At 54.8% G+C, this 22,599-nt stretch overlaps 1 protein-coding gene across 1 annotated transcript; it reads right to left on the reverse strand.

Moving 5' to 3' along the window:
- Positions 1-3,907: 3,907 nt before the first annotated feature.
- On the reverse strand, positions 3,908-21,864 carry Efhd2 (EF-hand domain family member D2). The gene is made up of 4 exons (XM_042272259.2): positions 21,369-21,864; positions 7,499-7,646; positions 6,452-6,586; positions 3,908-5,469 (listed from the first exon to the last, which is right to left on the reverse strand). Exons 1-4 carry the CDS (start codon positions 21,674-21,676, stop codon positions 5,338-5,340), a joined length of 723 nt encoding a protein of 240 aa, XP_042128193.1. The 5' UTR covers positions 21,677-21,864; the 3' UTR covers positions 3,908-5,337.
- Between the last annotated feature and the right edge of the window lie 735 nt (positions 21,865-22,599).

The following is a 22,599-nucleotide window of genomic DNA, read 5'->3' on the forward strand; positions in this document are numbered from 1 at the left end:
AACCTGTTCTGACAAGGCCTTTTCCTGACCTTGGTAATTACTGTTTAATTTGGGCAGAAGATGTGGTTGGCCAGAAGTATGGGGTTTCCAAGACGGAGTGAATTCACCGGGCCTCTATCTTCCGTCAGAATACTGATCTAAACTCCAGGGCTGCTTGCCTTTGTAGATGACTGGAACTCAATTTGTATGTTTTTCTACAGAATTTATATTATTATTATTATTTTAAATGTAAAGATGATTTTATGTATATGAATGTTTGTCTACATGTATATCTGTACATCAACGTGTGTGCCTGGTGCCAGAGGAGGCCAGAAGAGGACATCAAATCTCCTGGAACTGTAGTTACAGATGGCTGTGAGCTGCTCTGTAGGTGCTGGGAACCAAACTTGGGTCCTCTGCAAAGCAGCAAATGCTTTTAGCCACTGAGGTATCTCTCCAGCTCCATTTCCTGTTGATTTTAAAGAAATAGAAAGCGTTCTCTTGGGCCTCTCAAGGGCTTTGGCACCGCCCTTGGATGTCTTTAGCATGCCTATGAGCAACCATTTCTCAAGAGCAGCTGGCGGGGTGGGCAGGAATCACTTTGGCACTCTGGTCCCTGGCTCTGGTGCAGGGAACGGCTGGGCAGAGGATGTTATTAGCCCTGGCCCACACTCTGACACTGGGTGGGCTGACGTATTTTCTAGTCATGATAATAAAGACTGCAAAAGCTGTCATAGGGGGCTGATGGATTTCCTGTGTCTGTGGGGTAGGGCTTGACACCGTACTGACTTGCCTGTTTATTGATGTGTGCTTTATTTGGCATGATTATATATATATATATATATATATATATATATATATATATATATATATATATAATATATAATTTATAAAATGGATTCATTCATTACTCCCCCAAGATTGATTAAGCACCTGCTATGTGTATGCCCTGTGGACAGGGAGCTTCCTGTCCAGCAGGGTGATATGCTTCCTGGAGAAGAGAACCCTGGCTGGAGCTCTGTAGATGAGATCCATCCTAGGTGGGAGCTTGATGGGATGCAGGTAAGGCTTCTCCTCTGCTCATCCCACGTCCAGAATGCACTAGAGACCTGGAGGTACTGAGAGTGTCACAACCCTCCAGTGTTTCCACCATTTCCCCGATTTCCACAGCCCGCAGTGTGGCTCTCAGGACTTAGCAGCTCAGGGCCAGAGGCTGGAATGGAAAAGTAACCACTCAAGACGTGTGGGCGTGCTGGGATGTGGCCAGATGATGCCCAGTGGCCTCTAGAGAAGGCTGTGGGGGAGGAGGCGGTGCGAGAGCCTGAGAAAGGGGCAGGTGCAGGTGACAGGGGCCTGGACTGTCTGCCTCCTTCAAGATCTGGTGGCAGCTGGTGCCTCTTGAACGAGGTTCACTAAGTGGGGGAGGCTGAAAGACTGGTGAGGCTTTGCCTCAAGTACCACAGGGAAGGGAGGGAGTTTGGGGGTTCACTGAACAGCTTCAGGTCAGCAAGGCAGAGTGGTAAATTCAATGGGGGGCTTGGGTGTGGTGGTGCACACTTTTAATCCCAGCACTCAGGAGACCGGAGCAGGGAGATCGCAGAGTCTGAGGCCAGCCTGGTCTACACAGAGATTTTCCAGGCCATCTGGTGCTACATAGTGAGACCCTGTGAATAAAATAATAATAATAATAATAATAATAATAATAATAATAATAATAATAATAATTCCGAGTCCAGTGGAGGATCTGGGAAAGCAATGGAGATCTGAATGGCTTGGATCTGGTGAAGAGGTTTAGTGAGAAGATGGGGTTTGGGGAAGTTTTTCTTTTTTCTTTTTTTCTTTTTCTTTTTTTTTTTTTTTTGTTTTTTGAGACAGGGTTTCTCTGTGTAGCTTTGCACCTTTCCTGGAACTCACTTGGTAGCCCAGGCTGGCCTCGAACTCACAGAGATCCGCCTGGCTCTGCCTCCCAAGTGCTGGGATTAAAGGCGTGTGCCACCACCGCCCGGCCAAAACCCAGAATTGTTGAGCAGTTATGGAAACAAGGCTTTCTTCTTCAAGGGAAGAACTGACACCAGTTTTCGGTCAGGAGGCTGCGAGCGGTTGTGTTCACACCTGGCAACCTTTGCTATTCTGTAAAGCCACCCCTTATCAAATCGAATCCCTCAGACTGACTCCCGAACACCGCTTCTCAGGCCGTAGACCCATCCTCATGCTTATTACAAACCCCTCCTCCCCAGGCCCTTATCCTGAACACTGTTTCTCAGTCCGCAGAAAAGGTCACAGGAACTTTGCTGGAGATGTACTTCGCAAAGGAGTTTGTTTCAATATAGCCGTGCCTAAAGCTTCGTTGTGGTAACTGTCACATGGAAACTTTCCCTCAAAGTTTTACAGTGTTTAAATATGTGAAAAACAGATCCCTTGGCATCAGACTCCAGAAGTTTTGACCCAGAACTGCCTCAGTTGCGCTGACCCAAGTTTCATTCTTTTTTTTTTTTTTTTTTTTTGGTTTTTCGAGACAGGGTTTCTCTGTGTAGCTTTGCGCCTTTCCTGGAGCTCACTTGGTAGCCCAGGCTGGCCTCGAACTCACAGAGATCCGCCTGGCTCTGCCTCCCAAGTGCTGGGATTAAAGGCGTGTGCCACCAACGCCCGGCCAAGTTTCATTCTTAACCTCACTGGGACTGTTTCCCGACGGGCCGTGATGCTCGCAGGGATGGTATGTCAGGCAATGGCTAGCATGTGAGTGGTGTACCCCAGAATATATACCCCCAGATCCTTGCCCTGCCCAGACAGGACTGTGAGAAAGGAGCAGGGGGCCACCTGATGCTGCAGTTCCACTCATGGCCACATGGGGGCAGAAGCACCCAGACAAATCAGAAACTTCCCCCACTGCTTAGATTGTGTCTGTAAACCACAAATCTGGAAGGATCTGGAGACCCCTCAGTGCACCCAGCTGTTTGTGCCAACACTGCAGCCCCACCCCCCACCCCCGCTCCAGGGACACTGAGGATGGTGGGTATCTGGACCATGGGAGCTCATTGATTCTGAACCTCTGTAGCATTTTGTTATAGTTTCTTTAGACAGGGCCTTGCTGTGTAGCCCAGGCCAACCAGCTTGAACACTTCCTCCTCTCTGGAAGGCTGGGGTGACTGACAGGTATGTATCACATCTGCTCTGGCCATCATTTTGGGGTCAGGTGGCACAGCCCTACCTCTGTGAAGTCTCAAGGCTGGTGGCCCTATGACAAAGCACAGGCCATGGGCTACCCACCCTGGGCAGAATCCTACCGCCCCCATTGGTCTGTGTGCCTGGCGACCTTCAGGCTTCCCTGTAAGATTTGTTTATTTGCCTGGCGGTGGTGGCGCACGCCTTTAATCCCAGCACTCGGGAGGCAGAGGCAGGCAGATCTTTGTGAGTTCGAGGCCAGCCTGGGCTACCAAGTGAGTTCCAGGAAAGGCGTAAAGCTACACAGAGAAACCCTCACTCAAAAAACCAAAAAAAAAAAAAAAAAAAAAAAAAAAAGATTTATTTATGTCTATGAGTGCTCTATCTGCATGTATACCTTTATGCCAGAAGAGGGCACCAGATCTCATTATAGATGGTTTTGAGCCACCATGTGGTTGCTGGGAATTGAACTCAGGACCTCTGGAAGAGCAGCCAGGACTTTAACAGCTGAGCCATCCTCTTCTTATTTTTAAAAGGGGATTAAAAGACAGCACCCCTTCAGTGAGTTCCTTAAAGGAGGAAACGAGTCTAATATACGAAGTGCTTAGACTGTTAGTGTTGTAAAGGTGCTAAGGGACCAACCTCTCCGCCAGGAGTGTTCTCCTCCCCAGGCTCCTGAGGTGACTGCCCAATCCAGTGACTTTATCCTGGTCCCATTCCCCGTCCTCTTCAGTTAGCCATCAAAAACCACACACACATAAGAATATAGAATTTTATCTCATTTTAGTTAAAAAAAATAATCGTACCACTGAATGAAGAAGTAGCTGTTTTCTTTTTTCCGAGGGGGGAGGAGGTGGTGAGAGGGGGGACCAAAAATAAAATGCAGAAAGCCCAAAGTAAAGGGAATTTATATTCATCTGTATAAACACATCCACTAAGGCAAATGCAAGCCAGGGCCACAGCTGCTGGGCTGGGCTGGGCTGGGTCCCTCCGGTTCTCACGGGATCTAAGACCGAAAAAATAAAACCTTTGCAAGTCCCCCTGGGGACTCCTGGGGCGTTGTAATAAAATAAAGAGATATCGAGTTTTGAAAGCAGTGACACACTGAACGTTGCATAACAGTGGCCTCCATGGCCGTTCACTTGGACTGGGTGACGTCACAGTTTCACAACACAGCAACAGATACACACACACACACACACATGTGAGCAAGCAAGCACATGGGAGGATGGAGCAACAGCAAGGGTTTCGCCATGGCCTGCCTGGTGATGGATGGGCTCGGGGAATGCCCATGCGTTCTAGGTGTGGGCAGGACAGGCAGGCGCCCTCAGGGGTGACAGACCCAGGGAAGGATAGTGTGAAGGGGTGCCAGCCCCATGTCCTCCTGCCAGTTACACACAGACACATCAGGCACTCCCCGGGGAACCAAGGCAGAGTGAGCGCTCAGGTCCTCCCTAGGAAGGCCAGTCCCTTGGCACCCCACCCTCCTCTCCACGGCCCCTTGGGACCCTCAGCTTGTTCTAGCGGTCCGGTGTCAGAAAGTGACATACCCGGCCCTCCCCACCGAGCCCTATCACTCACATCCCCATGGCATGCCTAGCAGAGTGCAGCCTGTGAGGTAGATTCAGTGGCCTTCACCCTGCCTGGCTGGGCCCCACTTATAGCAAGCTAGAGTGCTAGGGCCTGGGTCTCCTCACCAAAAAAGAAGTCCCCCCTCCACTTCTAGCCCCTTGTCTATCAGCCTAGAGTGCGAGGGCCCAGATCTCTTCTCCAAAACAGGAGTCCCTCCACACCCAGCGGAGAAGGGGCTGGAGGGGACTCTTCTCTCTCTGCTGGTCCCTATCTAGGAAGGGGCCATGAGGCCCAGGGCAGGGCGGCCTAAGGTTAAGGGCAGGTGGGTGGGCAAAGCAGCTGGTACACAAGGCAGGGGCGTGAATGGGCTGGAGCAGGCAGCGGGGTGGTCGGAGAGGATGCTGGTGGCTGGTGTCGCAGCCTCAGGAAGAGCGGGAGGGGGCAGGGAGGGCCCGACCCCTGGGGAGACTCCTGAATGAGATCCGCTCACAAACGGTTTAGAGTTTAGTAGTGGTCCTGGCCCCCACAGACCAGGACTCAGGCTTGTCTCCCACAGGTCTCCTGTACCCACCCGTGCCCCCAGACTGCTCGCCAGGCAGGGCCGGGTCTGGGCCTTAGCCCTGGCTACTTGAAGGTGGACTGTAGCTCCTTAAAGGCCGCCTTCCGCTGCTTCACCTCCTCAGCCTGCTTCTTCCTTTCCTCTTGCTCGGCTTTGATCTCCTCCTCAAAGCGGCTGGACACGTTGATGGCCTGGACCTGGGGGGGGGGGGGACGGGACAGGTCAGAGATGCGGCCTCCCTAGTTATTACCCCGGGGAGCGGCTCACCTTCTGGCCCAGGCTCACCAACAGTGGCCCTTGTGAGCCACAGTCACCCCTCTGTGCCTCTGTCTCTCTCCATAGAGAACCCGGCACACAGTAGCCGACCACAGGGGCTTCGTCGGGAAAGATTGAAATAAGGCGCTGGATAGAGCCCAGCTGGCAAAGTGCTCGCCTAGCATGTATGACGTCCTGGGTTTAAGCTGTCCTTCAAAAGACGGGGTATGGCACTCAGCACCTATGGTCCTAGCACAGGGGAGACAAAGACAGGGAGACCAGGCGTTTAAGGCCAGCCTGGGCTACATGAGACCATATCTCTCCGAAACAGAAAGAGAGAGGGGAGTGTGAGAGACAGAGAGACAGAGACACAGAGAACAGTCACTGGTAGAAGCAGCACAGGGCGCTGCAGGCAGGAATGATACCCTTGGTGTCCTGTCCTGAGGCAAGGCACACAGGTCCGCTAAAGAACCCTGATACCGCTGTCAAAGGTTGGAAGAGAGAGAGAGAGAGAGAGAGAGAGAGAGAGAGACAGAGACAGAGACAGAGACAGAGAGAGGAGGCAGGGCAGCCTTGGGAAGGAAAGGCCTTAGTTTGGAAAAGGGGAATAAGGAAAGGTGAGGGCCTGGGTGGGCAGGACTCGGGAGCCATTGGACCAACTGTGCCCCGCTCCATCTACGCATGTGCCGAAAGGGAGGAGGCTGCACACACGGATGTCCGAGGTCCGAGGACCCCTCAGCTTCCTCCAGGGCGGGGTCTCTAGGGAGCAGTGCTGGCTGTCTCCCTCTTTAAGACCCCCACAGCCCTGCACACCCCACAGAGTCAGCTCCTCCTCTGCAGCCTCCACAGGGCCAGGGAGGGACTGTGCAGCCCTCAGCCTAACCGGTGCCCCATACGGCTGGACCACAGTCCTTGGCTCCTCACCTTGGCCTCGAAGAAGTTCTTGGCACCCTTCACGCCCTCTGTGGAGACGTCGATCTCGGAGAGGCGGGCCAAAACGTGCAAGCCACTGTCTTCCTGCAACTCCCCTGCCGCCGCCTTGCGGAAGATCAGAAGGAACTGTGGAGGGAAGACACAAGGGTCAGCAGGGCACACCTGGGGTAAAGTCCCCGGACACACCCAAGGCTGTGTGCTCACCCCTGCAGGACCTGGAGCTGGAGATGGCCTTCGGCCCCTATCTTCCTGGTGAGCCCTGCCAGGGCCTTGGGCTAAGGACCACACCCAGCTCCCACCCACAGCTTCAGCCTGCCTCTCCTCTTTGCCACCCACTGTTCCCCGCCACGCATCTGCGCTGCATTGCATTCACAAAGCCCCGGAGGGACCTCGCTCCCATTCTCCAGTATGAAGATGGAAGGATGGGAACGGATGCTCTCCTCCGACCCCAAGCCATTCCCGTGGACCACTTTGAATTCTTCCCTGGCCTCTTGTCACCTCCCATATTCCGAGAAGCTCTTGAGAGCACCTCCCCACCCCGCCCCACCCCGTCTCTGTTAGGGCCAAGGACTCCCTGAGCACCTACCTCCCCACACAGGCGACCCCATGCTGTTGAGGGCCTAGAGCCATAGCCACCATGCTCTGAGTCTCCGTCCCTCCTGCCAGTCCCTAAACAGGCTGGTCCACAGCTTCTGCCTCAGAGTACGTGAAGCTACCTCGCAGCACGCCTGGTCCCGCAGCGCGCCTGGTCCCCTCGGCAGAACACATCACTCCCTTTCTTCTCAACCAAGCACTGTATAAATCCTCTTCTAGGTGCCTCCCGGACCCTCGGAGCACACAGCCTTTCCCACAGCTCAGCCGGGCACACAGAAGTCATTAAAAACAGCCGGCTGTAGTGGCTTACACCCAGAACCCCAGAACTTGGGAGGCTGAGACAGGAGGACACCTGCCGAGAATGCCTTGCCAGCCTCACAAATAACAAACGTCAGCCAGTGCTCAGGTGTGGCGGGCTGGGAAGCAGCCTGGGGAAAGACTCACCTCCCGGAAGCTGAGTTTGCTGTCAAAATCCTCATCCACCTCATTGATCATGCTCTTCAGGCCCAGGTGAGTCTGGGGGGCCCCGAGTTTCTCCATCATGAGTTTCAGTTCCATCAGGTCGATGAAGCCATCCCTGCCGGCATCATACCTGTGGGTGCAGAGAGGCTGAAGGATACCCTGATGTGCTTCAGGTCTGACTCTACAGCGAGGCCTCAAGCCTGGGATACAGGAAGTGGTCAATGTCTTCCTCTCAGAGCTGCAAGGGACCCCACCGCATGGTCGGGCAGCATCCTGTATTCTTAGCAATGCTAATTCTCACACAAACCCACGGCTTGAGGGAGGAAGCCACAGCCTCCTGTCCCGAGTGTGGTGTGAACAAGAACCCATACCATGCCTGTGGATTCAGCTATTTGGTCTAGGCACCTCTGCTGGCACTTGAGGGGGTGTCTCGGTCTCACCCTGGCCGGATCTGTGGCTCCAGTTAGGTGGTAGGCCCTTGTGAGCCAGCGCTGAGACACTCTCCACAGTGGGGGCTGCCCTGTGCACTGTGGGATGTTCACAGAAGTAGCCCTCCTGGGCTGTGACAGTCAAATGTCTCCCAAACACTGCCAACTGTCTCCTGTGCGTGTGTGTGTGTGTGTGTGTGTGTGTGTGTGTGTGTGTGTGTGTGTGTGTGTCGGGGGCGGTGGGGAGGCAAAATCATTCCCAGTGGCCGGAGGACAGCATCGGTGTGGAAGGTAGTCACTTATTTAATTGTTTTAGACAGTCTCACTATGCAGCCCTGGTTGTCCTGGAAGTCACCATGTAGCCCAGGCTAATCCTTGCGCTTGTAGTGATCTTCCTCCCTCCGCCTCCCATATGTTGGGACTACAGACGTGCATGGTCATGCTCCATTATTTATTTATTTTTTCTTATCTTTTTTCTTTTTGTTTTTCGAGACAGGGTTTCTCTGTGTAGCTTTGCGCCTTTTCCTGGAACTCACTTGGTAGTCTAGGCTGGCCTCGAACTCACAGAGATCTGCCTGCCTCTGCCTCCCGAGTGCTGGGATTAAAGGTGTGTGCCACCACCGCCCGGCGCATTATTTATTTTTTTGTGGTGCATTCCACTCCACCACTGAGCCACACCCCTTCACATGGGATCAGTGGTTCCTTCCTAACACGGCACCCTCCACACGGGGATCTGACTTCCTGCTCCAACTCATGCTGGGTTCCAGGAGAGAGAGTATGAGGGAGACCAGCTCCCTCTTATTCCCCCAGGGTACTTGAGTGGGGAGGAATGAGGAATTTGTAGATAGAAGTGTATATATATAGAGAGAGACAATTAGAAAACACAGGATAGCTCAGGAGGGCCTGGGCCCTTATCCACCAGCCCCTTCTGTCTCTACTAAAGGGCTTTTAAAGGAATGCCAAGGGGTGGAGCAAAAGACAGCACAGCCAAGTGCAGACCCTTCCAGACACCCAGTGACCATGCACGTGGTCAAGCCATCCCCTAATGCAGCCCTGCTGTGTAAACGCAGTAGGAAGCCCGTGTGGGCTCCCACAAGAGTAAAAAGCACCTAGTAGGCGCTTAGACTGTTGAATACGTGACTCAGGAGTGAATTCGGAGCCAAGAGTCTCAGCCGCCTTTGTGGATGACTGTATCCGGGAGGGAGGGAGGGTCATGGTCACGTCGGGGCAGCGGACCCGGGGTGTGTTCAGGACCAGGCTGCTCTGGGAGGCTGCAGGGAGTGGTGGGGAGTGCTGGGCAGCCTGGCATGGAGCCAGCTGATAACGAGGCCTGTCTCCGCCCTCCTTCTTTCCTCTGCCACCAGCCGCCTGGTGGAGACAGGCATGGTGAGAACGGGTCTAAATGTCCCTTTGCTGTGGTCACACTCCTTGTGTTGTGAGTGGCCAGAGGTGGCCTCCAGCCCATTTCCCAGCTGGTAAGGGCTTTGTCTGCAGGTCCATCAGGCCTTCCTGTCAGGGTGACTGTCTCTTGGGACAAAAGCCTGGGGAGAGCGGCCTCAGGGTGACATGTGGGGCTTTTCTGGTACCCGGGGCCTCCAGACGGACAGGTGACGACAGTTTGACACAAAGGTGCTCAATTACAGACACTGGGTGCCTTCCCTGTTTATCTGTGGGTTCCCCTTTGCCCCTCTCCAGTTACATACAGCCACACTTGACTTTAGACATCTAACAGCCCCCAGGAACTAAAAACTGCTTTTGGATGGAAGCTTTATTGCTTACTTTGATTTAACGCTCTTCATAAGCAGAAGCTCAGAGAGGCTAATTGACCTGCCCAAGGTCACACAGCAGTAAGGAAGGAGCTGGGCTAATATCCCAGGGCTGGTAGGCTGATGCACTTATCAATCTGTCTGCCTGTGCCCAGCCTCCTCCTGCGTCCTGTGGCCACCTGCAGAACAGTGTCTGCCGGGAACACCAAGACGAGCATCCAAGCATCCGTGTGAGGGGTATAAATAGTTCACGCCTGGATGAGTCAGGCTCGGAAGCACAGCGAACACTGGCTTTGGGACCATGGGTTCCCTACAGAGTGAGAGGGCTGGGTGGGGACAGGCAGGCTAGTGGGCCCTGAGGACAGAGGGCCTGCTGAGGTGGGGCTAAGTATGAGAGGATGTGGTGGGATGTCAGTGAGGCAGGCGAGGGCTGTCTGTCATGGCCCAGCCTCCATCTGCAGCAGGAAGGGCCCTCGAGGTGACTGGCCACCCCTCTGTCACTGCAGGTGGTGGGGGGCTGGGCACATGCTGCATGCCTTCGACAACATGAGTGCCTGATGAGGGGCTTGGCTTTCCCCAGGCGAGACACAAGGATGCCTCTCCTTTGTGCCTCTGAGCACCACCAAGTCCCCCAACTCTCTGAACTCGGATTCTGGTGAAAGTCAGAGATGGCGCGTCATGGTTCTGACATCAGGCGGCCTGGGCTCCCCCTCGGCACAACGCAGAGTGTGTGTCCTTTAAAGGACATCTGGTAACATCTGGACCCATTTTGGGTTGTCTTAACTGGGAGTCATGGGCGCTGTTGAACAAACACCAAGGAAGACACCTACACCATCCAGGACAGTCCCCTACAAAGAGAATGGTCCAACCCTCTCTTAGTCTCTGTCCTGAGGCTGTGCTAAAATACCCTGACAAAAAGCAGCTTGGAGAGAAAGGGTTCTGTTAGCTCCCAACTCCAGGTGACGGCCATGATGGCTGGGGAAGTCAAGGCAGGGGCGGAGATAATGGACGCATGCTCGCTGTTCTCGCTTTCCCTACGTGTCCTAGTTAGCTCCAACTGTCAACTTGACGCAGCCCAAAATGCATCTGAGAAGGGAATCGCAATTAAGGGTTTGCCCAGATCAGATGGGGCTGCAAGTCTATCTGCAGAGGGTTACCTTGACGGTTAACTGACTAGGAGGGCCCAGCCCACTGTGGGCGGCACCATTCCCTGGGCTGGCGGTCCTGGGCTGTGTAGGGAAGCTATCTGAGCACGAGCCAGAGGAAGCAGCATTCTTCTACAGTTTCTGCTTCAAGTTCCTACTTGAGCTGCTGTCCTGACTCCTCCCAATTGATGGTCTATGATATCGAAGTGTAAGACAAATAAATCCTTTTCTCCCCAGATTGCTTTTGGTTCAAGTGCTTTACCATAATACAGGAAGGAAACTAGAATAATGATGTTATATAATTAAAACCCAAAATGGGTGCTGGTGGCTGGTATACTTGGTCTTCCCAGATCAATTAGCATAATACAATCCCCTACAGACACGCCCACAGGCCCACCTGACCGAGACAATCCCTCTCAGAGGACTCTAATCTGTGTCAAGTTGACAATCAAAATTAACCATCAGGGGTCCTAAATGTCACTGGATCAAAGTTGAGAAACCCAGATGTCACGGTGCCTCTTGGTTACTGGGAGATCTGCCTGGGCTCCTAGATGCCAAGCCCATGGCAAAGAGTGCTCACCAGGAACAGCTAGCTCTGCATGGTGGCTATCACCGTGAGATTTAGTTATCTTGCCAAGTAACCACTACATGCCAGGCACTTGGTTTTTATATGCTCAGCTATCATAGCAGGTCAGGACTGGGGAGGGAGATCATTGAGGAGGGGACAGCTTGGGATTCAGACCCCATGTCCCTTGTTTTTCTGGGTCCCCAGTGGGACCTACATTCAAGGGTCCAGGCTTCTTTCAAAGCCAGAACAACTCAGTCTCAAGGAAGCTCACACCGTATCAAAACTTGGATGTCAAGTCAGGCTGTGGATTCCCTGGTTTCTGGCAGCTTCAGGCTGGGCCAGGCCAGGCCCAAAACCACAGACTACATCAATCAAAGGTCAATCAATTACTAGGGCTGGGCTCCAACCCAGGCTGACTCCAGCCCCTGGGGGACAATGGAGGGGTTGGTATAGTTCCAAAAAAAAAAAAAAAAAAAATCAATCCTCAAGCCAGGTAACAGAGTCAGAAGCCTGGTGCCAGGGTGAGAGGTGGCCCTGGAGGAGGTAACCATTCCCCAAAGGTCCTAAAAATGTACATCTCCTATGTGTCTGAGGCTCTGATGTGGCCTCAGGCTGGGGTGGCAGGGCTCACCTGACCGAAGACTTGATTACATGCTCACATCGAATCCAAACTCCAACTCTGCCTCTGCTGGCCGCGTGGCCCAGCTGGTCCCCTGTCCCCATGAACCTCACCTTCACCATTTCCACCAAGCAGGTTACAGAACTCACTTTGGGACTGAGGCAAGGATTGGGAGATGGTTCAAGCTGACCCTTAGCCCAGGGCCAGGCCCACAGCAGGTACTTAATACATGCTAATTGACAATAATAACTAAATGTTATTGTCTGCCTTTAGGGATTTTTTTTTTTTTTTTTTCGAGACAGGGTTTCTTTCTTTGGAGCCTGTCCTTGAACTCACAGAGATCCGCCTGCCTCTGTCTCCTGAGTGATGGGATTAAAGGCGTGCGCCACCACCGCCCGGCTCCTTTAGGGATCTTAAAAGGGGCAAATGCAGATATAAAATGGCCAGCACACACTAGGTGCCTAGAGCCTGTTGATGTCATCGAGATCACGCACCGGATATTGCACTGAGCGTTTCACACCCTCACTATGAAGATGGCTGCAACAGGGGGACAATAAAAGCCACCCTGGAGCCCCAAAGCACCGCTGCTCAGTGAGGGCCAAGATCTGGTTCTCAGCACCCCGGTCAGGCAGCTCACCATGATCCGACACCCTCTCTCGGCCTTCTGGGGTACTGCATCATAAAACACGCACGCACGCACGCACGCACGCCAGAACACTAAATCAAAAAAAGAAAGAAAAGAGAAAAGCCTTAAAAACAACAAAACCAAACCCCACTATGCTGGAGCTGAGTGGGATGACCCTTGCCTATAACCTCAGCACTTGGAAGATAGAGGCAGGAGGATTGCAGTGAGTTTGGGGTCAGCTTGGTTTACATAAGAGAGTTCAAGGTCAGCTAGGGCTGTCTTAAAAACAAAGAAACAAGCCGGGTGGTGGTGGCGCACACCTTTAATCCCAGCACTTGGGAGGCAGAGACAGGTGGATCTCCGTGAGTTCGAGGCCAGCCTGGGCTACCAAGTGAGTTCTAGGAAAAGGCGCAAAGCTACACAGAGAAACCCTGTCTCGAAAAACCAAAAAAGAAAAAAAAAAAAAAAGAAAAGAAAAAAGAAACAACCCATGCTGGCTTCTCCAAGGCCTTGATGGTGCAGGGCTGGGAGCAGGGGCTTAGGTGGAAGTGATGAGGAGGGGTGTGTGTGTGTGTGTGTGTGTGTGTGTGTGTGTGTGTGTGTGTGTGTGTGTGTAGGGGTGGCATAACTTACTTATCCTCTACTGGGCCTGACTTAGGGGTCTGGCTAAGCTGAAGGAGAAAGGATCCCCAAGCTGCACCGCTCTGGGTCTCCCTGCTCTCCTCTCTCTAAGTGTGGGAGGTGACAGTGGAGACTGTCCCCATGCCTCCAGGCTGGTGAACAGCGGTTCTCAGGAGGCTGGACATGGTGCCTTGGCTGGGGAGGAGGCCCTCTACCCTACTGCCCTTCTGAGCAGGAATGGAGGCTCCAGGAGGCTCAGAGGATCCAGGAGAAGGAAGGTTAGCCTTCGGGGCTCATCCACATAGCCTGGCCCACCAGAGAGGGCAGTGATAAACCCAGGGTCACACAGCAAGAGGGATTCTACCAGCTGTGGGCTCTTCCCATCTTCTGCCTCCCTCTTCCTCCTGGACCACTGGGGCTGGGGTTTTCTCACGTTTTCAAGCATCGAGGCGAGGTGGGGGAGGGTGGGCCCAATCCTCCACTTGGGGTTGGCCCAGAAAGGCCAATGTCACCCAGCTTTGTCAACAAAACTCCCAGGCTTTGGAGCTCAGCACCTTTCCCCAGCAGTGGAGGGAGGCTGCGGGCCTGGCACCCGGCCCACATTCCTGCCTGCCTCCCCCTGCATAGTTCTCACCAGGGGAGGGCTCAGCAGCTGCTGCCCCGGATGCCAGCGACAAAGATCCCTCCCTTCAGCTGCCGCCCAGGCAGGCAGACCCTGTCTTTAGGTCTGAACACAGTCCTGTGAAGAAGCTGGCTTCCTCCTGGCTTCGTCTCTCCCCTCCCCAAGTTCTGATAATCCAGAGTCACAAGGGTGGGCAGTGCCTGGCTCCAAGGACACGCAGTATGGATGCCCGGCCCGGTGTACCCGGGCAGGCTCCTTTCACAAGGTTATCCTTAGTGGCTACTGGGCAAACTGTGTCTAATTCTCAGTACAGACATCCCTTTTCAACAGATAAGGAGCCCGAGACACAGAAAGAGAGTGCGTGGGCCAAGGTCAGCGGGAACATGGGTACGGCTGGACTCCAAAAGGGATAAAAACCACCCTAGCCTAGCTCCTGATGCCTCTAGACCCGGTGGGAGAGCTCCAGAACAGGAAAGGGTAGTTCAGTGAGGTCACTTCACCCAGCCTTCCGTAAGGGCCAAATGCCCGATGCAGGAGGCTCCCCGTTTGTTTCCTAAGGTGGGTCCAACCCTGCTGAGATGCAAAGCCATGATCATAGCTGTTGCCCCAGCAGAGGGAAGGGGCACAGGGAACCACAGCTGTCCCTTCTGGCACCCAGTCCCGGCCTGTGCTGCTGGCTCCAAGGGGCCACAGATAGACTGCTGAAGGAGTGTGTTGTTTACAGGTTCAGGGCCCCCAGTCTTTGCGCTACATTATTATCACAGGATTATTAAGGAGTAAGTGTAACCAAGAATACAAAATGGCAATCACAGAGTAGGTGCTTCAAACCTATTAATTCCATTATAATCATTAATTAAGTGGCTGTATTTTGGGGCCTCCTCCATCCTGTGTAGGAGGGGTCTCAGTGGATCCCGAGCCTCTACAGCCTCAGAGACGGGAAGGCCTCCCTGAGGGTAGGTGACACTTTGCTAGCTGTTCTGGCCAGCCTGAGCCTGCTTGTGTCTCTCTCTATGAGACGTGCAGGTGGGTCCCAGTAACGATAACTCAGCTTGGCGTGTCCCCACTGCCTGACTCATGGGAAAAGCCGGACGCGTATCACTTCTCCTTAGGGCAGAATCTGACTTTGATCGCCTGTCCAAAGTCAGGGGTTTAGGAGGGGCCACTGTGCGATGCTCACAGTCTCCCTGCTCCAGGTTTCCAGAGAGCCCTCAAGCTGACAATTACTAGCTTGGGGGCTGTCATGGCTCAGTGTTGTCTTAACCTCAAGGCTGACACCACCCACAGGCTGAGCCAAGGTGGCAATGTGGGAGCATCCCGCATCCCATCACTGCTCTATTTCCCACCCACTCTTGATCGTCACTTATGACAGGGATTACGGAGACTGTTACTTAATGTCTAATATAACCAGGCGAGTGTTAGTTACATACTCTTGACTCCATTCATCTTATTGCTCAGTAGCTCAGACAGACAAAGTCACCTGCCTACAGTCACTCTTAAGGAACACAGCAGGAGCCTGGTACTTTCTCTCTCTCTCTCTCTCTCTCTCTCTCTCTCTCTCTCTCTCTCTCTCTCTCTCAAGAGAGTCTCGAAAGACTCTTTTTTAAACATTTATTTATTTGTATTTTATGTACATTGGTGTTCTGCCTGCATGTCTGTCTGTGTGAGAGTGTTGAATCCCCAGGAACTGGAGGTACAGACAGTTGTGAGTTGCCATGTGGGTGCTGGGAATTGAACCCGGGTCCTCTGGAAGAGCAGCCAGTGCTCCTAACCGCTGAGCCATCTCTCCAGCCCCTTTTGTCCCTCTCTTTCAGCGGTACTTGGGATTAACCCCAGGGCCTCATGCACGGTACCAAGTTGGACTCGAACCCACTTTGCAACACAAGCCAGCCTTGAATTTTCTATCCTCCTGCCTCAGCCTCCTGAGCAGCTGGGATGACAGGCCTGCACCACCAGGCTTGGGGGGCACACAACACAGGGAGACTTGTGGAGATGCATATTCTGATCTGACCCTAGGGCACAAGTGATGCTGAAGGTCTATGGACCACGTGAAGGAGAAATCAGGGTCCACCGTCAGACCCAGGATGAAGTGATGCCCCTGCTTCTCACTAGCTACGGGACCTGAATCTTCTGAGACTCAGTTTCCCTACCTGTGAAGAGGGTGCTGGGAATCTTGCAGGATGTTAAGAAAGTAGTAAGAAGGGAGCCAGCGGGGCTGGAGATGGCTGGGCGGTTAAGAGAACTTGCTACTCTTGCAGAGGACATGAGTTCTATTCCCATTACCCATATGGCGGCTACAACTGTCTATAACTCCAGTTCCAGGGCATCCAATGCCCTGCACAGACCTACATGCAGGCAAAACACCCATATACATAAAATACTAATACTAAAATAAGTCATAGAAGAAGAGAGCCAGGGTCCCGGTACCCAGTGGGTCAATAGCGGCCCCCTTCATCAGCCAAATGGCTGAGTCTAGGAAGAACTTCCCGCTCAGCATTGTTGGGCCTGGTCCCAGCTAGCCACCTGCCTGGCCCTGCAGCCTCTGTTCTTGCAAAGCAGAAGTCCATCAAAAAGGCTGTGGGCAGCCAGAGGGAATTCAGTGGCTGCAGGGTGCGGGGGGCTGTCCTTTCAAGAGGCTGCAAAGTAACTAACTCCTCCTCTGCCCGGCTGGGCTGGCCTTGTAGAAACTCTCTCTGGCAGCACTGATGACCCTGGGGCCTGGGCCTCAGGTGATAGAGAGACAGACAAGTGTGAAGAAGGGAAGGGGCAGATGTGTAAACCAGAAAGTCCCCAGAAAGGGGCGGGGGAGAGGTGACTCAGATGCGGAGGGGAAGTGGGAGGAAAGGAGAAGGGGCCCATTGTTGGGAATCCTCCCTCCCTGGGGCGTGAGGCACCCCAGTCCCCACCAAGCTCGGCTCTGTCTTCTGCAAATGAGGATCTGACAAGGTGCAAACACCCCTCTAGCCTCCTGGATCTGGTCACGCAACTAGCACTCAGGACCTTGGTCAAGTGACTCAACCTTTGAGGCTAAACTGACCCCTAAGTAATACAGGTGAGTTCCCTTGGGACTCTAAGTAAGGACAGGGCCCTGGGACATCTTAGGCTTGACACCACCCACAGGAGGCTGCAGTCTTTCCAGATGGTAGAAATACAGAAGCTTTCCATTACAGACCCTTTGGGCCCACCGCAGACCTCCCGCCGCAGACTCCCTAGGTTCTGAGGCCTTCGGCTGGAATTTGCATATGCAAAAACTTAGGAAGCTAGCTCTTGGGTGACAGGCAGCACCCTGGTCTTCTAAGACCACTCATGACCTTCACAGTCCCCAGACCGTATCTGCCGGTTCTGGTTTAAGTCACTCAGTTCTTAGCGGGGCCCCAGAAGAAACTGAGGCTCAGAAGGCCAGTACCCTGCCCAGAGTGACCCAGCTGGGTGGCAAAGGGCTGTGTCCCAGCTCTGTGTCACCCCGAGGGCTGCTGTTTGCTCTTCCCTCTTCCTCTGCCACCTGCCTTCACGTAATTAAGTGATAATGAATTCATCTCTCTATTTTTGTTATTTATCAAAGCAATATGTAGCTGTCAATCAGAGCGTCTGTTGGGCAAGAGGAAAGAGGCGTGCAGGCTGAATCCCTGTCATTCTGGCCCCAAAGCACAGGACTGCTGCCAGCCCAACAGCCTGGTAGCTCTGTTGGGGGGAAGTGGAGGCAGCCAGAGGCTCATTTCGAGCTACCTCAATGTCAGCGCTGATGACCGCCACCAGGGCCAGGGCATATGCTGACCGTGGGATTGTGACGGCAGTGACTTAGTAAGTACCGACTCTGTGCCAAGTACTTGGTTGAGCACTTGAAAGCGCCATGAGGGTGAGGAAAGAGGCTCAGAAAGGGTTAAGTAAAGTGCTCCAGGTCCACATGTGGCTAGATCCACAGCCACCCAGGGCTGCAGGCTGCGTCAACCAGGAAGGGAAGAGTGAGAAGGGCAGGTGGACCCAGGTGCTTGTGATGAAAAGCTCCGGGCCAGAAGGAAAAGGAAGCTAGCCCGCCTGATGCAAGAGGTCGTGTGATGAAGTGGCGGGGTGGGGGTGGGGGAGGCTGGGCGGAGGGACAGGGCCAGTGCCAGCCAGCAGGACAAGGAACTAGGGCACCTTCCTCAGATTCCACAGCAGATTCACAGTTCCGTGGCTGCCTGTCTTTCGGGCAGGCGTCAGCTTACAGAGAACCCTCCAGAGCTCTCCCTGGGCTGTTGTCAGCTGCGGGGTGGGCATCCCTGAAATTCTGTGCGTCTGTCCCATACCTTTTGGCCATGGAAGCTTCTAGAAACAACACTGAATGAATGGGCGGCAGGGGTGGGGTGGGGGAGAATGAGAGCGAGTGAGAGAGAGATGAGAGAGCGGGAGGGAGGGAGAGAGAGGCTGAATATAGCCCGAGGCTATGGGGTGGGGGAGCTCAGGCTCTAAGATGCAAGGCCTCTCTCTGTGCTTGGCATCAGGCAGAACTCAGCACATGTCATCTCTAAGTCCTACCTTCAGAAAAACCTATGATCCTGAGCAGGTCACTTCTCCCTTCTGAGCCTCAGTTTTCCCAGCTGTAAAATGGGGAGAGGGGCTGGAGTCAGCTGGCAGCGTGGCGGATGGCAGCGCCTGCTGTTTCCCCCCAGTTTCCCTCCACCACTGACCTAGGGCCGCATCTGCTCACCCACACTGAATGGCTGGACCAGAAGACTGCACAGTGGTTTTGAGGAGCATCAAGGCTCGAGACTTGTAGGGATGAGGCCAGGACATAGGTGCCCATGAGAATCATCACACACAGCCTACCTCTCTTGCACTCGGGTAGACTGAGGCCCAGGGATGACACCTTCTAGCTGTGGCAGCCGAAGGAAAGCCAGCTCTACTTCCCAGGGGCGCTGGCTCCCCTCCTCCTTGCCCCTCTGCTCTCCACAGAGTTCTGGCTGCCATCCTGGGACCTGCTGGGCCCCAGGAGGCAGCAGCCACTTGCACAGTGGAAGCAGAACAAGCATTTTGTGCTCTGAGAGGCCGTCTGCGGTGGTTCCCAGCCGGGGCTTGGCTGGGCTGGGCTCCACGGGCACAGTGAGGCCTTGTTTCCCTGAATACAGCCTCAGCAGCTTTGTGCCCCGGCCAGGGACTCTGGCGAGGGGCACTTCCTTCCCCTGAGGTCCAGCTCTCTGGCCCCTTCCTGCCCTGTCACCCCTCCCAACACCCCGGCCAGCAGTGCCACTGCCAAGAGGCAGCTCTGAGGAGCCCACGGAGGCGCGTCTCCACTGAACGTGGTTCCCCAAAACAGCCTGAGTAAACTGAGTGCTCTCTGCAGGTACAGCTTCCAGATCGTTCTCTCCACTGGTTCCCCACCGAAGTTATCTCTCTCAAGCTTGCTCTTTAGGGGTATCTGTGTTCCCCCAAACACTGCCGTGGTCTGGGGGATAAGAATACTACAGAAACACAAGAGAGGGAGAAAGGTAAATGGGCTGGTGGTGGCTGCCCGGAGGAAAAGTCAGCCACACACGGAAAGGAATGTTGGGATGTGTTTCAAGACATTGACGCAGGTATCTGTGATAGAAAACTCTGACGGGAAGATCATGGCTCTCGGAGCTCCTGGTCCGAGTTCCAATCCTGATCCTACCATTTTGTAACCGTGAAGTCTTGGTAAGTAACTTTAGTAGTGTGTGGCCGGACTCCATCTGTGCAAGGGTGAAGAAACTATCTTGGGCCACGGGGTTGGCGGGAGGCATGCACGAGCTCCTTCTCAGCCCTATGGCTTCACGGATCTATGACACATGGGAATACCCTCAGGACTGACTACCCCACAGGCCAGCTCTACCTGGAAGTCACAGCTGCCCTAGGGCTCAAAAGGAAGGAATGTGGATTCCTGCTCTCCAGGCCTAGTCAGTGGAGACTGACGCAGGGTTCTCTAGTCCTTGAACCTCCACATAGCGGTCGGGGGTGGCATTCTAGCAACAGCACGGGCTTCTAGTCACCCGAGGCTGGGACCCAACTCTCTTCCCCTGTGTGAGGGCTAACTGTGGGTGTGGAAAAGTGAGAAGTGGGAAGAGCCTTCCGAGCCCTGGATGTCCAGAACGCCCCCTTCCTGGCTTCCTGGTTGGTGCCTGGGCACGGTCAGCTGGGTGTGGCTGGGGCTGCCAACCCTTTACCTGCCCACTGCTTTCCGCTATGGGACTCCCTGCAGACCCCTCCAGAACTCAGCTTCTGTGAGTTTACCCCGTCCGGGCTGCACTCCAGCCTAGTACCTATAGGACCGACTGTTCCCTTTCCAGGAACCCTAGGTGGCGTGACAGGAAGTAGGGATGACTGTCATATGGAGGGGCATTGGCACCATCCCTAGCCCTGTGGACACTCGCGTTCTCCCCCTCCATAGTTTGATTTTTGTGGGGTGTGGAATGACTGAGCACACAGGTCTAGAGGATATCCTTCCAACCCAGTGAGGGTACAGCTTGGAATCATAGGAACGGGAGGGAGGGTAGAGGTGGGAGTCCCTGGGCAGGGCACATAACAAGGGGCTCCTTTCTGCCCGGAGCCAGTATGGGCACCAGGGATTGTATGGAAGTGGGGGGGGGGCTGCTGCTGGGGAGAGGCCATCCTTCTGACAGAAAGCAGGGGAGTCACCACTGGGGTTGGGGGAGCAGGGATGTGGACCCACAGTGTATGGAGGAGATCTCTGTCCTGAAGGGATGATAGGGGAGTTACAAATGTTTGCAGATTGGGGGACAGGGACAGGGGAGCCCCTTTCCCGGCAAGACCACGTTAAGGAAATGGGACCTGGCCAGCAGAGTGGGTGGGAGGGGGTGGGAAGGGCTGAAGGGTTTTCACCACAGTAAGTAAACACAGAAAAACTGGTGTGTGTGTGTGTGTGTGTGTGTGGGGAGGGGGGGGGTCCCAACCTAGAACACGAGGGGCCAGAGCTCAGCAGAAGAAATTAAAGGGCCCTAGGAAAAGGCAGATGTCTGTCACGGGTGCCGGGAATGACCCCCTTGAGAGGCACTAGGGGTGCCTGAACCGCGGTGGGGATAGGGGGTCTAGTAGCTGGGAGAGGAGGGGAGGCCACCGGCCCTTTCTCGGTGTGTGTGGGTGTAGGGTGGTGGTAGGCGCAGTAACTAACAGTGAGAGGGCAGTCGGCACCCTGTGTGGTGGTGGGGACTCGCGGGGGACCTGTGATTATCTGGAAGGAACCTCGGGTGCCCCCAACCCGTGTGGGGTGTCCTGGGGGCAGCGCCAGACGGGGAGGGGGTCACGTGCCAGGGCCAGGAGGGAGGGTCTCCAAACCCACTCGCGCGCTGGACTGGTGGGTCTGGAAGCCTCGTGGCCCTCTGGAAGGGGCAGCAGAGTTCTCCGCCCTGGTGAGTCAGGGTCCTGGGGGAGCCTGACTGGGGGATACTGGGGGTTCGGGCCCGAGGCCGGGTCTAGGGGTGGCGGGGAACGGGGCGCGAGGGCACTCACTGCTTGAACATCTTCTCCATGTCTTTGATCTGCTTCCTGGAGAACTCCTTGAACTCGGTGTAGGGGTTGAAGACGCGGCGGCTGGGAGACTGCGGCTCGCCGATGCCCTGGTTGAGGTCCGCGCGCCGCAGCAGCTTGGCGCTCAGCTCGTCGTCCGCGCTGCCCAACGCCTGGGCAGCTTCGTCGGGAGCCCCGGCCGCCGCCGCCGCCGCCGCCCCGTTGAGCCCCGGCTGCTCGGTCGCCTCGCCGCCTTCGCCCTCCATCTGCAGCCTCCGGCTCAGCTTGCTGGCCAGCTCGTCCGTGGCCATGGTGGCCCGCGCGCAGCTGCCTCGGCCGGGCCCCTGCTCCGCACCGCACACTCGGCCGCGCTCTTCCTCTTCCTGACACTCCCCGCCGATAGGCGCCGCCCCGAAGGTGGGACTTAGGGGACCGCCCACCCCCGGGCCGGCTCCCGCCGCCCGCGCTACGCGCCGAGTCCCTCTGGGTCCCCGGGGAGGGGGTCAAGTGCAGCCTGCTCTTCAGCTCTTCATCATCGCCCCCCTTCCCCCCGCGTGAAAAACCGTCAACATCCCTCCGGTGACCTCTGGGGGACCGCCGAGCCCCGGGAGAATCTCTAAAAGGAATCTGGTTTGGGTGGGTGTCCCAACCCTGCGAGAGGAAAGAGGGTCCGCTCCGCAGGAGGTGGGTGTGTGTTCAGGGACTGGAGAGGGTCGCTCCCCGCATCCCCTTCTCTGGAACCCCCACCGTTTGTGTCTCTGACACCCTGTCGGTTGCCATGGAGACCACTGGTCGTGAAATACTGGGTGTTCTTGGTAAGGTTGCCGGAGTCTGAAGAAGGTGGACCCTGGCGCTGGAGTCCAGTTGAGATTGTCCCCAGAGCCGAGTGGCTGGCATCTTTCAAGGGTGGGGCAGCGGTTGTGAGGGAGATGGCACCTTACCCGAGTCCTCAAAGGCCCCCCCAGAGAACTGGGAAAGGGGAAGGGGCTCGTCCTGTTAACACGATGATTCAGCACAATAGCTGCTTGATCTGGTTGATGTCTGGGACTCCACCTTAGTGGGATTTCAGAGAGATTTTGATGTTGCCTCCTTGATGGGGATGCCAGAGGAGTGACCTCCTCCCCAAAGGCTCAGGAATGGGGGCTGGAAAGGGAGAGTTCAGAGGATTTGGCTCAGTCATCTAGTCTGTCACTTCAAAACCCCAAATCTGGGCTGGAGAGAAGGCTCAGCTATT

Source organism: Peromyscus maniculatus, chromosome 2 (genome assembly GCF_049852395.1).
Source record: "Peromyscus maniculatus bairdii isolate BWxNUB_F1_BW_parent chromosome 2, HU_Pman_BW_mat_3.1, whole genome shotgun sequence".
Classification (NCBI taxonomy): domain Eukaryota; kingdom Metazoa; phylum Chordata; class Mammalia; order Rodentia; family Cricetidae; genus Peromyscus; species Peromyscus maniculatus.